The 12,996-nt window shown below is 38.7% G+C and overlaps 1 protein-coding gene across 1 annotated transcript in view; it reads left to right on the top strand.

Moving 5' to 3' along the window:
- The first annotated feature begins 305 nt into the window (after positions 1 to 305).
- KIAA2026 (KIAA2026 ortholog) overlaps positions 306 to 12,996 on the top strand; it is a 58,503-nt gene continuing 45,812 nt past the window's right edge. The window contains exons 1-4 of the mRNA XM_030968064.1: positions 306 to 343; positions 715 to 1,280; positions 3,570 to 3,770; positions 7,618 to 9,044. Of these exons, the coding sequence (XP_030823924.1) occupies positions 332 to 343; positions 715 to 1,280; positions 3,570 to 3,770; positions 7,618 to 9,044 (2,206 nt within the window). The 5' untranslated portion in view covers positions 306 to 331. The remainder of the gene's footprint in view (positions 344 to 714; positions 1,281 to 3,569; positions 3,771 to 7,617; positions 9,045 to 12,996) is intronic.

Consider the following 12,996-nt stretch of genomic DNA (forward strand, 5'->3'; position numbering starts at 1 on the left):
TGAACACTTGTGGCACACTTCTGACGGGAGACGACAAACCCGTTAGGTGGCAGGCTCCTCTCAGCCGCCGCAGCAAGGCAGCGCAGCCCGGCGCGGCCACAAGCCGCCGCCGCCCGCGCCGCGGGGAGGCGCCTAGAGCAGCCCCGTCCCGCCCCTGAGGGATTCGCTGCGAGGCTCCGCCCCTGCCGCGAGGCCCCGCCCCGCCTCACGCGCACAAGCAGCCACCCCTGTGTCGTCCCCGCCGGCTCCGAGCTGGGCGCCCTCTGATGATGTCACAAACCACCCGGCGCCCGACACCACCGCAGCGCACCGCCGCCGGCCGCGCGCGCGCATGCGCGCTGGGGTGAGAGGCTCCGCGTCCTTTCCCGCTCGGGGGGGGGCTCCCGCGCCCCCACCCTCCCCTCTGCTCGCGCTGCCGCGCGCGCCGCCCGTTACCCGACGGACGCCGCGCGGGGCCGGCACGCGCCGCCTTCCCGTTGGGAGCGCGCGCGGCGCCAGGCAGGTCCCGGCCGCCCCAGCGGGAACGGCGCACGCGGGGGCGGGATGCGCCGGTGCTGCCGGCCGCGGTGGGGGGAGAAGGGGGCGGGCCCTGAGGGCGAGGGCGCTGTCCCCGGGCGGGCGGGGCCGCGAGCCAGCCCAGTCGGTGCCTCCCCCCCGGCGGCCGCGTCCCGCCCCCCGGGCCGGCGGGGCACTCAGCGGTATCTGTGTGCGCAGGTGAGCCCGGTGCGGATGCGGCGACCGGGCGAGGCGCAGCGCCGCGGTCCCCGGCAGGTGCCGGAGAACGAGCCTGGGGCGGGAGACATGGAGTCCGACGGAGACCTCCCGGCGGATCGGCCCTCGGCCCCTCAGAGAGGGATGGAGGAGCCTGAGAAGGAGGCAGATGGTGAGGGAGGGAATACTGCCTGGCAGCAGAGCCTGAATCCCGAGCTGCAGCAGGGGTACCGCATCCTGCGCGAGTTCCTGCTGGAGAAGTACCGGCCTCTGACGGCGCCGTTCCTGAAGCCCCTCGCGGATCAGGCATTTTTCGGGGAAGAAGGCTCTGGCTCCCTCTTGGGCCGTAAGAGCAGCCAGTCCTTGCAGCAGATGCCCGCTGGAATATGGCTATTGAAAATGGAAGAGAAATTTTCCAGTGGTCAGTACACAGGGATAGCAGATTTCGTGTGTGACTTCCGGCTCATGCTCGAGACTTGCTATCGGCTGCACGGTGTGGATCACTGGCTCTCCAAACAGGCCCAGAAGCTGGAGATGATGCTGGAACAGAAGTTGGCGCTGCTATCCCGGTAGGTGTAGGAAACTATAGGTGCCGTGCAGCGTGTTCTTTACATTAAGTAGAACAGGAGGGTGTGTTTCTTTAAATTCCGTTAAAAGAAAACAAGCGTCGAACAAAACCGCACAACAGAAAGAACCCTGGAACTTTCAGTACTTTCATGAAGATTAACGTTTCCTACTGGGAACTATTCAAATCTTAATTCAAAATGCTTTGGAATTCCAAACCTCAAAATGCCAGATAGAGCACAGCATTTCCTGACTAAGATTTTCCTTCTGAAAGAAGCCTTTTGTGAACATGGAGGGACACTTGTTTACACAAGATGTCAAATGCTTCTTTCTTTATTTTATTCTGTTGCAAAACTGCCTAAACTCTGTATGAATATTTAGCTATTTGAAATTGTTATTTTTACAATCTGTGAATTTTTTACCGCCCTTAAAATATATAGGAATAAAATATTAAGCCGAAGTTACCTGTTTTGAAATGCTAATCATGATCCTAAAATGAGAGACAATGCTTACGATAGTATAGTCTTAAATGGCAAAATAGAAATCGTGGTAAGTTGAAATGTAAGTCCCGGGCAGGGACTGCTTTCTTGTCAGCCAAAGCAGCTGAAACATAGAAAGCTCTCGAGCTATATAGTAGAAAGCCCAATTTAAATCACAACTGAAGTACATGCTTTCTCATGAACTGATCGTAGTTTAGTCATTATCAGAAAACCATGGTGGCCTCTTACAGTGAAAAGCCCACCGGTCTTCTGAATGGCATAGTATTCTGGATGTAAAAACCAGGAGGTGTTTTTGGTGAAGGATGAAGGTAAAGAAGGAAGAGTGTTGGGAAATGTATAAAGCTCTGTGTGTCCATCAGCATTATGTTTGCTAGTGACATACATTGTGAACTGTGAGCTGGTAAGAACGTTGTTCGTGTAGGAAGAACACTTTAGGAAAGTGGTGCAGAAGTCACCTGAAAGCAGAGTGAATGTATTCAGTGCTGCTGTAGCAGCGGTGTATTTGAAACTGTTTCTGTGTAACGGCAGTTATGGGACAGTCTGGTGGTAGAAAGGAAGGAGCTGAACGTAGTGGGGCATGAATGTTCCTGGTTTGCTAAAGTAAAACCTGATTAAAAAAAAATAAATTCCTGGCTTAATAGAGTTACTGCTGGCAGATAAATAACCAAATACAACTTGGAAGATTTTGTGTTGTCAAATAGCAATATAGGTATTTACTAGAAAATAAATTCAATTGCTTTTGTCTTTCTTCCATTTAATGGACAGTCTTTTTCAGATAAATATTAGGAAATATTGAACTGTGTAAAGATAATCCTGCCTCAGTATGTAGTCAGTTTGTCTTGTGTTAACTCTTCAGAGATTTGTAAAGATTTTTTCATTATGTCAGTGTGCGCTAGCTTAATAAAAGTTTTTAGGACCTGTAAGTACAAAGGATTATGGAACCTAGAAGTCTCAAACTTCTTTTAAAATTTTTAATTAGACAAATCTGTTTGAAGTGTTTAACATAATTTTATTTGTAAAATGGAATTGAAGAACTACTTCTTGCAACAGTCGTTCTTATGTTATTACAGAGTAGTGTTTAGGTCATTGATCCCCTTCAAGTGATTCAAGGGAATCAATCAATAGTGGTTGTATAATTCCTGAATACTACAAGCCACAGAAAATTACCTTAGAATGGAGGTTCCTTTTGAATGGAAGTTGGATTTTTCTCCTCTGTCCCTCAAATGTTTTCACAGGTTGTGAAAAACTCGCGCAAGTTTTAATGGAGTCTTTCGAAACAATGTAAGAAGAAATGTAACTTTCCAGACAAATTTGTAGTGTTTCGCCTTTCAGTTTTTGGAGTTTAAAATAGGATGAAACCGCTGTTTAACATATGCTTCCCCAGCCTAAACCAACTAATAGATCCCCAAACCCTCCCCCTAACAGACCCCACCACCCAGCCCCCTATTTTTAGGTATCTGCTAAAAAGGATACTTTCTTATCTTAGGTCTTGTGGAAGTTTTTTCTTTCCAAATACTTATGGACTAAGACAGAAAATTCCATCTCCAAATAATATTTGGTAACTTGAGGTAAATGTACGGTTTTTAACTGGTGTGAAAACAGAGGTCATATTAATGTGTTTGGTTTAAGTTTAAAATTTTATAAAGGAATTTTCAAAATGGAAAAAATGGCAAATGAAAAAATAACTGTTTTTTTCTGAGTGAGCATACTTGATCCATGGTTGGTAGGCTAGGCATTGAGGTGCCACTGGTACAGAAGTTCATAGTTGTGAATTGGCTTGCTTTTTTCTTCTAGACATTTAAGAGAGAAAACAGCATTAGCTGTAACATCTAGAGGATGCTATGGGCAGGAGGATGAAAAAACAACAGCATGCATTTCGACAAGACGTCGTTCCACGCCTCGCAGTTTAGTAGGTTTGTCAACAGGCGTGTTTGAGTCTGTGATGGTTCAGGTTCTAAGACAAGAGGAGCAACTGAGAGCAAAAGAGGAAAAGAGGTAATCAGAAAAATTATTTCATTTTAGTTTTAAATAGTTGTCTTCCTAGTTTTCTAAAGAGGCTAGCTCCTTATGGCTTTTTTAGGTAAATAAATGTGACGCTCTTGTGGTCTCAAGTTCATGGCTTCAATACAGTGCATCCACAAAGCAAAAAATTAGTACCACTTCCTTGAAAAATTGCTGAGGTCATTTAAGTTTTGAATTGAATTACAGCTGCTCTTATTTTAGTGTAGCAAAACTTCTAATATTAAGTGAAAGCATCCAGAGTAATTTCCTGCTAGTGCATCATGGTTTATGATATGTATCCTTGGACAGTTTTTCATGCAATAATTAGATAAAAAACTACCAGAATGCTTAACTACATTCTAATTCCATGATCTTGTCACTGCTTCTCTCACTGATAGCCAGAAGCAAATCATGTCTGCCAGTGCCTCTGCTTTTACCTCACTGATGTGGCATTTCAGCTTGTCAGTCAGTTGAACAATTTTAGATTGTTCATGTAAATAATTCTGAGATTTCGTGGCCTTCTTAAATTTAAGAGCTAAATAATTCCAGGCAGTGTTTAATGTTAATATGTTTTACTTTGAGGAAAATGAAGCTTTGAAGTTTGTTTACTTTAACAGTAATTTGTGTCACTGGGTCCAAACATGGCTCACAATGCTAAGACAGTGTTTGCTTCAGGAAGCAAAATGTTTCTAGCTTTTTTCAAAGTTTACAGCTTTGTAGACTTTTTCCCATGTGTTACCAGCTCACTTTTAATTTTGCAGGTCATCTTCATTTTCAGCAGATTTGAAGCTATATGGCTGACTTAACTGTTAGACAGTACTTTTCTCTGTAAAACTTTCTTCTAATCCACTAATCTTCTAATCACACTTTGCCAAAAAAAATCAAAGATCACTAGGATTATTGTTTCTTTGATAAAATTCTCTTGATTTTTGCTCAACTCTGGGTTCTAGAACTTGATAACAATGTTTTGAAAAAGGATATTTTGATTGGATTTTAATTCATTGCTAGAGTCTGTAGAACAGTTTATCAAACAAAATAAAAATTACGCTTTCATACACCTGTTTTAAGTACATTGCTGCAAAACTGTAGTAATTAACTGTTAAGTCCATGTATCTGGATATACTCAAAAGTCCCAGATCCTAGACAAAAGATGGTTGATTCTACAGAATGTTCCACAATAACAGAAAAAACCCACAACTGGCTTGCCTCTTTACACCCTAAAATTTTGCACTGTACCACTTATTAAGCAAAAAAAATCTGTCAGTAGATAGCTGGTTTAATATTTCTTTGAGTCTATTGACCTTTCCAAGTAATTTTGCTTCAAATTTCTTCTCTCAGTTTTGTTTCTTAATCACACCATGTTTTTAAAGTAATTTGGACCTCTCTGTACCAATTGTTTCTCAGCTCACCAAAAATGTTCTGGAAGTACCTTTTCTGAGCACTTTCATGAAAAGGGCTTGGCAGTTGGAAGGCCTGTAGAGTTAGTTACGCATTTCCAGTGAAGATCACATTTTACAGTATGTACAAATTTTCACAGTGGTGCACATATAAATGCACGTACTTTCAACGCTATTTTAATTTGAAAATGTATTGCAACTTTCTAAACTTTTGGCTTATTGCTAAAGTATATATTAACATCATTAAGAAGAGAAAATGGTTATTCTGCTACTTTTTTGGTTTTCTTTAGAAATCTAATACACTGAGGTTGACACAGAAGAGGTACTTTCTAAACAGTATGGAAGACTGCAGCCTTGGGTGTTTTAGTTGGAGAGCACAGTGCTGGTGAATGAGTTGTATTTTGAGAGGCAGCGTCTGCTCTTCACCGAACTTTAAAATGAGCTATCAGGAACATAAAAAAAGGGCCCAGTCTCTGGCCACCTAGTGGGAGACTCAAAGTGCTTGCAGTTGTGATTTATGCTTATAGCCATAATTCATCTTAGTTTAGAATGTGTAAGAGTTGCATACTTTCAGTCCCAGAAAAGTAAGACTGCAAATGCAAGGACCTTTCTATAAAACTTAGCCTCATATCTAAAGAAATTGCCTGTTGAAGTCCAAATTTATACATAATTCTTTGCTTTAGGTATTTAGATACTTTCATAAGACACAGGCTTTTTATGATGAGAATTAAATAAAACTAAAATTAAATTTGAAATACTCAAACATATAAATAAATATCTCATGCATGTTGTATAGAAATAAAAATAAAATACAAATTAAATGTGTATATTAAATCCTTAAATTACTTCTTGATTATTTCTTTCCCACAAATTCCTTGAAATGAATTTTGCAAGCATTTTTTCAACTGCATATTTTGGAAGAATATTCTGAAGTGGGATTTTTATCTTCTCTTCTGTAGTTAACTTCAAGGAAATCCTACTCCGTATCTTTTAGTTACTTTTGTTATACAGGTATCCTTTGTTGAGAGTTTTCTTTCTCTTGTAATTTATCCCTTTCTTGCACAATCAGATTAATTTTTCTTTATGCAATGTTTTATAACTTTCTCCAAGTGACAACATTCATAATGCTAGACTCAACAGGTAAAAACTGACAAGATATTGTTGCGAAGCTGATTTCCTTATTTTGCAACTGACAGTGTTTGTACAGCAGTGAAAGCACTTTCTCCCACCATAGTACCTATATGACAAGCTCTAATTTACTTTTATTGTCAGTCTTGTTTATAAGCATTCCTTTTGTTCAAATGTTGTAATTATCAGAATATTGACTATCTTCTTCAAATGATGAATTACATTTCTATGAGTTTCTACTCAGCTGCTTGGTTACGTGCTAGGTAAGTAACAAATCAATTAATTTACAGATTAGTTGACAATAAAATAGTTGTGGAATTATTTTATAATTGGAAATTATGACTAATTAGTTAGATACTGAAACATAAAGGTAGGTTCCTACTGAAATTTTTAAAACCACTAGTGAATGGCAGATAATTGACTGGTTGATTTCAGTGGGAATCAAGGGTCTATATGGGTTTGGTTTGTTGAAAATTATGTAGGCTGTTCTGTGTCTTTCATCTCTGAAAACATGATCCTTGGATAGGTTTCAGACATATTCATTTAAACATTTAAATAATTGAATTCTGGCTGCTAGATAGTAATTTAATTAAGGAAATTGTGTAATAAAGTATGCTTATATAGTCAATTTTGCTTTTTATGAGGGTGTTAGCATGGAATTAACCAGATCCAATGGAGAAATATGGAGTATGTAATAATATGATTTAAGATATTTAAGATATAGAAATAATGTTATATGGGCATCTCCAAATTCTAAATCTTAGCTTATTTTAGAATAATGTATAATATTGTTAATCTGTATGTAACTTTCTATTTTATTTTTAAAAGTAAGTTTGTAAAAACAAGTTATTGTTAACTAGAACAGTTCTCTGTGTCTTGTCATTAAGAGTTCCAGTGTCTGACCTTTTACCTGTTAATCAACACCTAAACAGGTTAGACATGGCAATTGGGAAAACAAAATAAAATCTAGTCATTGTCTCCTCTCCTCACCAAGAAATCTCCTGTTGCAAGTAAGAAGGAATTTGCTGGTGATATGTGTTGGCTGCCTTAAATAAGGGAGGAAGTTATAAGAGTAGGAGTTATGTTGGGACTTTGTTTAAAACTGGTGGTGACAGAAAAAAATGACAATAATTTCCCATTTTGATTGATGCATTCTGCACTGCAAAGTAAGACAAACTGAAGTAAAACTTCAGTATTACTGTGCTCTTTTTAACTTTGAGATAAGTATGTTTGACATACTGTAGTTCTGTTTTTTTTCCCTCTCATTTCTTTTTGTTCACCTACTACCTGAATTTTCATGAAATTTCTTTTAATAGACAGAGAGATCAAGAAAGAAAAGAAGCAGAAGAAGCTAGTCAGAAAGAAATAGAAGAGTGGGAAAAATCACTTTTAGCTCAAGCAGCACCTACAAGGATGGAGACAATGTGGGAGATTCCAGCTATTGGTCATTTTCTTTGCTTGGCCCAACAGATTTTAAATTTACCTGAAATAGTATTCTATGAATTGGAACGTTGTCTTCTGATGCCTCAGTGTAATGTTTTTTTATCTAAAATAATGACTTCTTTGTTAAGTCCTCCTCATCGCAGACCTACATTACATCGCAGGCCTACATTTTCCTACAGGACTTGGGAAGCAGCACTCAGAAAGAAAGTGCAACACTGGTATACTGTTGTGGGGCAGACTGACAATCCTAATGCTGCTGCAGAAAAACTTGGATTGTGTCCCCAGTTTTTCAAAGTTCTCGGAGAAGTTAATCCCTTGGAGGAAAAACCATTTCATGAGCTACCGTTCTATCAAAAAGTATGGCTGCTAAAAGGTCTCTGTGACTTCGTATATGAAACACAAAAGGATGTTCAGGATGCGGTGCTAGGTCAGCCTATCCATGAATGCAGAGAAGTCATTCTTGGTTATGACTTATTGGAAAATGCGTACGTTCACTTTCCACAGTTCTGTGGTGCAGATGTTCGAATTTACAAACAAAAACCTTTTCAGGCTCCTGAATTCCCATCTCTTCCCATCAAAGTTAAAAAAGTGCCACGTATTAAATTGGAAAGAGTAAAACATGAATATGTAAGCAAAAGCAATGGAGAGGTCAGTTCTGCTGGGAGAGAGCTGCTCTGTCATTCCAAGACAGAAGGAGAGAAAAGTATGGACGTTGTTATCTGTCCAGAAAAAAAAACACGTTTAGGTGGCTTTAGAGTCACTACAGAGGAAATAAAGGTTGACTGTGAAATAAAAGCCTCAAGTGTTTGTGACATCAAAAAAACTGGTTGTTATAAAGAGAACTTCAGGAATTTGATTACTTCAGGAGAGATTGTGGATATGGGTGGTCACCCTAGCTCGGAAGAAATAACAGATGTGGAGAATGGACAAGGTTGCACTGAAATGTCTGGAGTAAGACCTGAGCTGAATCCATTCAAGGGGAACACACTGAAAGCTTGCCAAATGCATGTCAACGGCACTTATGAAAACCAAGGCAGAAATTACCATGAATCTGCTGAAGAAATGGTGCTAGAGACCTTACTGCAAAATAAGAAGAAACTAAATAAGATGCTAGCAAAAAAGAAGAAAAAGAAAAAAAAGAAGTTGAAGGATATTCTAAATGAAAATCTACAGAGAAAACTTGATGACTTGCAAAGAAAGCGTGAGATTCATTTTCATCCATTCAAATCTTATAAGTCTGAGATCCAGAACAAGTTGTTTTTAATTAAAAAGAAAGCAAAGCATAAGAAGCACAAGTCTGGTAAGTTGGCATTTTTACTTATAGTAAAAATTAGGAGGATACAGATGTTTTTTAAAGTTGTTTTCTTAGTTGATAAGTCTACATTTTATTTTGTGAAAAGGGAGAGTCTTATTGCATTAGACAATTTGGATATTAACTTTAGAGTCAAAGTTACCTACCTGATAACACAAGCATATAAAACATCATTTGATCAAACTGTGGTTCATTTGCAGAATGTATCTTTAGAGAACAAAATTAATTGCAAGAGTTAATTTGTTGCAAAAAATATTCAGGACAATAAATGTAGCTGACTGGTTAGCGCCAGAGAGTGTCGCTTGAAGGCATTTTATGGTATCTTATATTATAGCAATTGTGGAAATGTTTCTCCATTCTCTGGTTTATATTATCCAAATTATGAAGAATCACAGAGTATTTACATGAGATGATTAATCTAAAGTCATTCCTGGTGAAACTGTGCACCGAACAGTACTGCTCTGACTGTGGGCCTGGATCCAACAATCAGGATGCGTCAGCATCAGAATTTATGCTGATGACATTTTTATTACAGAATTGGGCAGCATCTGGTTAAGTGTTTTGGGTAAGTGATACACAATCCAGATTTCAGTTAACTCACTGGAAAATTTCAAAGGTATTTGCAAACTGTGAAGGTACAAAAACCTTAAGTTCAAATTGTTCAGGTAGCTGTAGTATTTTTGATATCACGTGAAGCAACACAAAAACTTAATCCTTTTGAGTCCTGAGCTAAGCTATCTGTACTAGATTTTAGCAGATTCTTTCCAACATATTTTTTGAAGTGACAGGGTGCTTTTCAGAGCAGTGTAGACTGACAGATAAATATTGGATTTCATCTGAAAAGCAGAAAGCCAAAACCAAGAATCTGAGTGACAAAAAAATGTCTTCTAAAGATTAAGAAACTAGCCAAGTTCTTATGGCAGTGCATGTAGCTAGAAGTCCAAATTTAAAGCTAGGTAATATTTAGATCTGAAGTATTTGCACATAACAGCCAAAGAGCTGTCTTACTACTTAAATCACAAATTCCTCCTTCCAAAATATTTCACTGCCCACATCTAAACAGAAGTTTCAAGAGTTGCAGTTGAAGGTTCATATATGTAGTATTCAGGGAAACTAGTGTATTTTACATTTGCCTTTGTAACTTAGCTCTCCAAATGTGTCACCGTTTTCAGTCTTCTTAAAACCAAGCAAACTAAGTAACAACCCAGATGGCAAACAAGGACTCTAGTTTTGAGAACTGTTGTCCTTTATCTCCTGATATGTTGATGCGTTTCCCATCTTATTCTGACTACTTCTTCATTTGACCTTGCTGGAGAAAATTTTGCAATAACTTTACAGCATTGCAAGAAAGCGCTTTTCTTCCTATGGTTGTTAAATCTCCATTGGTCCTATGCTGCTAGGCTGAAATGGATAGGATTGGATCCAATTCCTTGAAATAACTTGTTGTTTTATAATGTTTCCTAATGTTAAGGGCTAAATAGTATTTCTTAAAGACTGTCTGAAATTAAATCTTCTGTTTAAAGATTCACGTACAATGTAGAGCAGAAAAAGTGATTTAGTAAAGCTTGTTCTGAGTCCCCAAAGACATCTGACTTAAATCTTGATCCTAGTCATAATAACTCTTCACAACGTTCTTTAAAAGTAAGTAGAAGAGAACATCAGGAATGTAAAAGTGAGTACTTTTTCAACAAAATTATTTTTTCCTGCTATTGGTTCTCTTAGGCAGCTAAATGTAACCAACTCACAGTTTGTGTTTCTATTGAGATGATTTGCATATTCCTGACTTGCTGTGGCAGTGGTAGCCATAGTGAATATAGACTGGTCGTGCAGTTTTTCCATCTGAAAACTTCACAGAAATATTGTGAGCAGAACTTACTGGAGAATACAGCTATGTTATGACCTTTACCATAGTGACAGAGTTTTCTTACAATTTATGAAAAGGTGCAACCACTGTACTGAATCTATGTTTTTGAAACAAGGTGATGGTTATTATTGTGGCAGTGTTCTGTGTCAGAATTATTGACAGAGTAGTAGTGAATGTAATAGAAAAACAGAGTCAGAGCAGTTCTGTAAACAAGTGCATGCTATGCATTAATTTTTAAGTGTTATTTTCTTACTGGAGTTAGATAAGTTTCAGTGCAAGGCACAGTGCAAGAGCATGAGAATCCTACAACTGCATGTTTGAAACAGGGATTGGATGAAATTCAGAACAAACTGTAGGGTTGAGAAAATAGAAGGGACCAGAGACTGCTTGAAATAACTGTCGTGTGCCTGATGCAGAGGTTGTAGTAAATGTAAATTGAGTCTCTTTTTATTCCAGTTGATCTAGAAAACACCAATACAGCACATGATTTAGAAGAACCTTGGATGTAAATTCTGTATCATATACTCATGCTCCGGAAAATTCATGGCTGTGTACCTGCTTGAAGTCCATTTTACTATATATTTTATTTCTTTAGAGTACCATTATGTTTTGTGTGTGAAGTCAAGCATTGCTTGAATGAATTCAAGAAAATGAATTCAACAGCCTGGCAGCAGTGTTGTAATCCCTGGTTTATTGTCCTTGGGAGTTTAGTATTCAGAAGTCTTCTGGAGACTTTTGAGTGTTGTAAAAACTTTGTCATGTTGTCTAACCTGTAGATAAAGGAACAGCCTGTTGATCATGTTGAAGACATTAAGTGAGGTATTCCAGCAAGTAACAATATACTCCATGCATTAAGGTTCAGTGCCATGTCTTCAGAAACATGTACCATCCAGGTTTTATAGGGTTTCAGACATTGTTCTGTAAATCAGCAATATTAACGCACTTGTTCAGACCGACTTAGCTCATTTGTCTATATAAAAGTGTATGCTGTGTCAATATGGAAGCTTCAAAACTCTATAATAATGCTTCATTTTCCAGATTGTATCATGTTATATTTTGTAAAGAAGACCTGTTGGGAGCAAGATAGAAGAATAGAAGATTAAAAGGAAACAGGATACATACAGTAGTTGCCAAATCTCTGAAAGACATAAAGTGTGTCTTACGAATTTGTTAACGGAGGGATAACAGGGCCTGTTGTTTAATTTGAGAACACTGCAGTTACTGCTAGAATTTAGTGAAATAACCAGAAATTCTTGCAATTGGACAGGCCTAACTTAACTGTGTTCTATCATGACAAATACTACTGATATTAAAAACATCTGTTCCCTCATCTGGGAAAACAAGACTCTCCTCCATATCCAAGAAGAAAGTTGCAGTCTTATAAAAGAAATTATTAAAATAAGTTCTTATTCAAAATTCCACTGTGTTGTCACGTTATAATTCGAAGCATGGATTGACATTGCTTTTGTTCTTCAAGGAGAAGCCACAAGAACTCATACACCACAGTTCATAATAAAGAGTTTTACTAGATCTGTAAAAATGTTTCTGTTTTCAAATCACATTGATCCCAATGCGGAAGAATTTGTAGCTGATATTGTTCTTACTGAAGTAATTTACAAACATCAAGAACATTTGTGGGGCTTCATGTTTTATTAGTTTCATTTTTATGCCAAAAATAGTACTAGAACAGATCTGAAGTATCTGTTTCCCCTTCCTCACCCTTAGATGGCAAGACCAACTTGAGACGACTTATGTCTTAGTTGCATCTAATCTCCCTAGTGTGGTTTTTGGATGATCTTAATTAGTGTTCAGGTCCTGGTTATGTTACTTTGTTAATTGCTGACAGTGTCTGTAGAATTTGTTTCGGCCTGAAAGAAAAACCTGCGGCAGTCAGATTTCTCCCGGACCTACTGAACTTAAGTTTAATGTCTAAGAATTTTCACAGAGCTGGCTAAGGGGTTAATAAAATGTTGATTTCCTATGAATTCCTCTTGGAGGTGAGATGCCTCATAGTGTCTTCCACTCTAAACTGAAACCAAACTGAGATATGGAGCCATTTGGAAAAGGCTGTGTGGA

This window comes from Camarhynchus parvulus, chromosome Z, assembly GCF_901933205.1.
Source record: "Camarhynchus parvulus chromosome Z, STF_HiC, whole genome shotgun sequence".
Classification (NCBI taxonomy): Eukaryota; Metazoa; Chordata; class Aves; order Passeriformes; family Thraupidae; genus Camarhynchus; species Camarhynchus parvulus.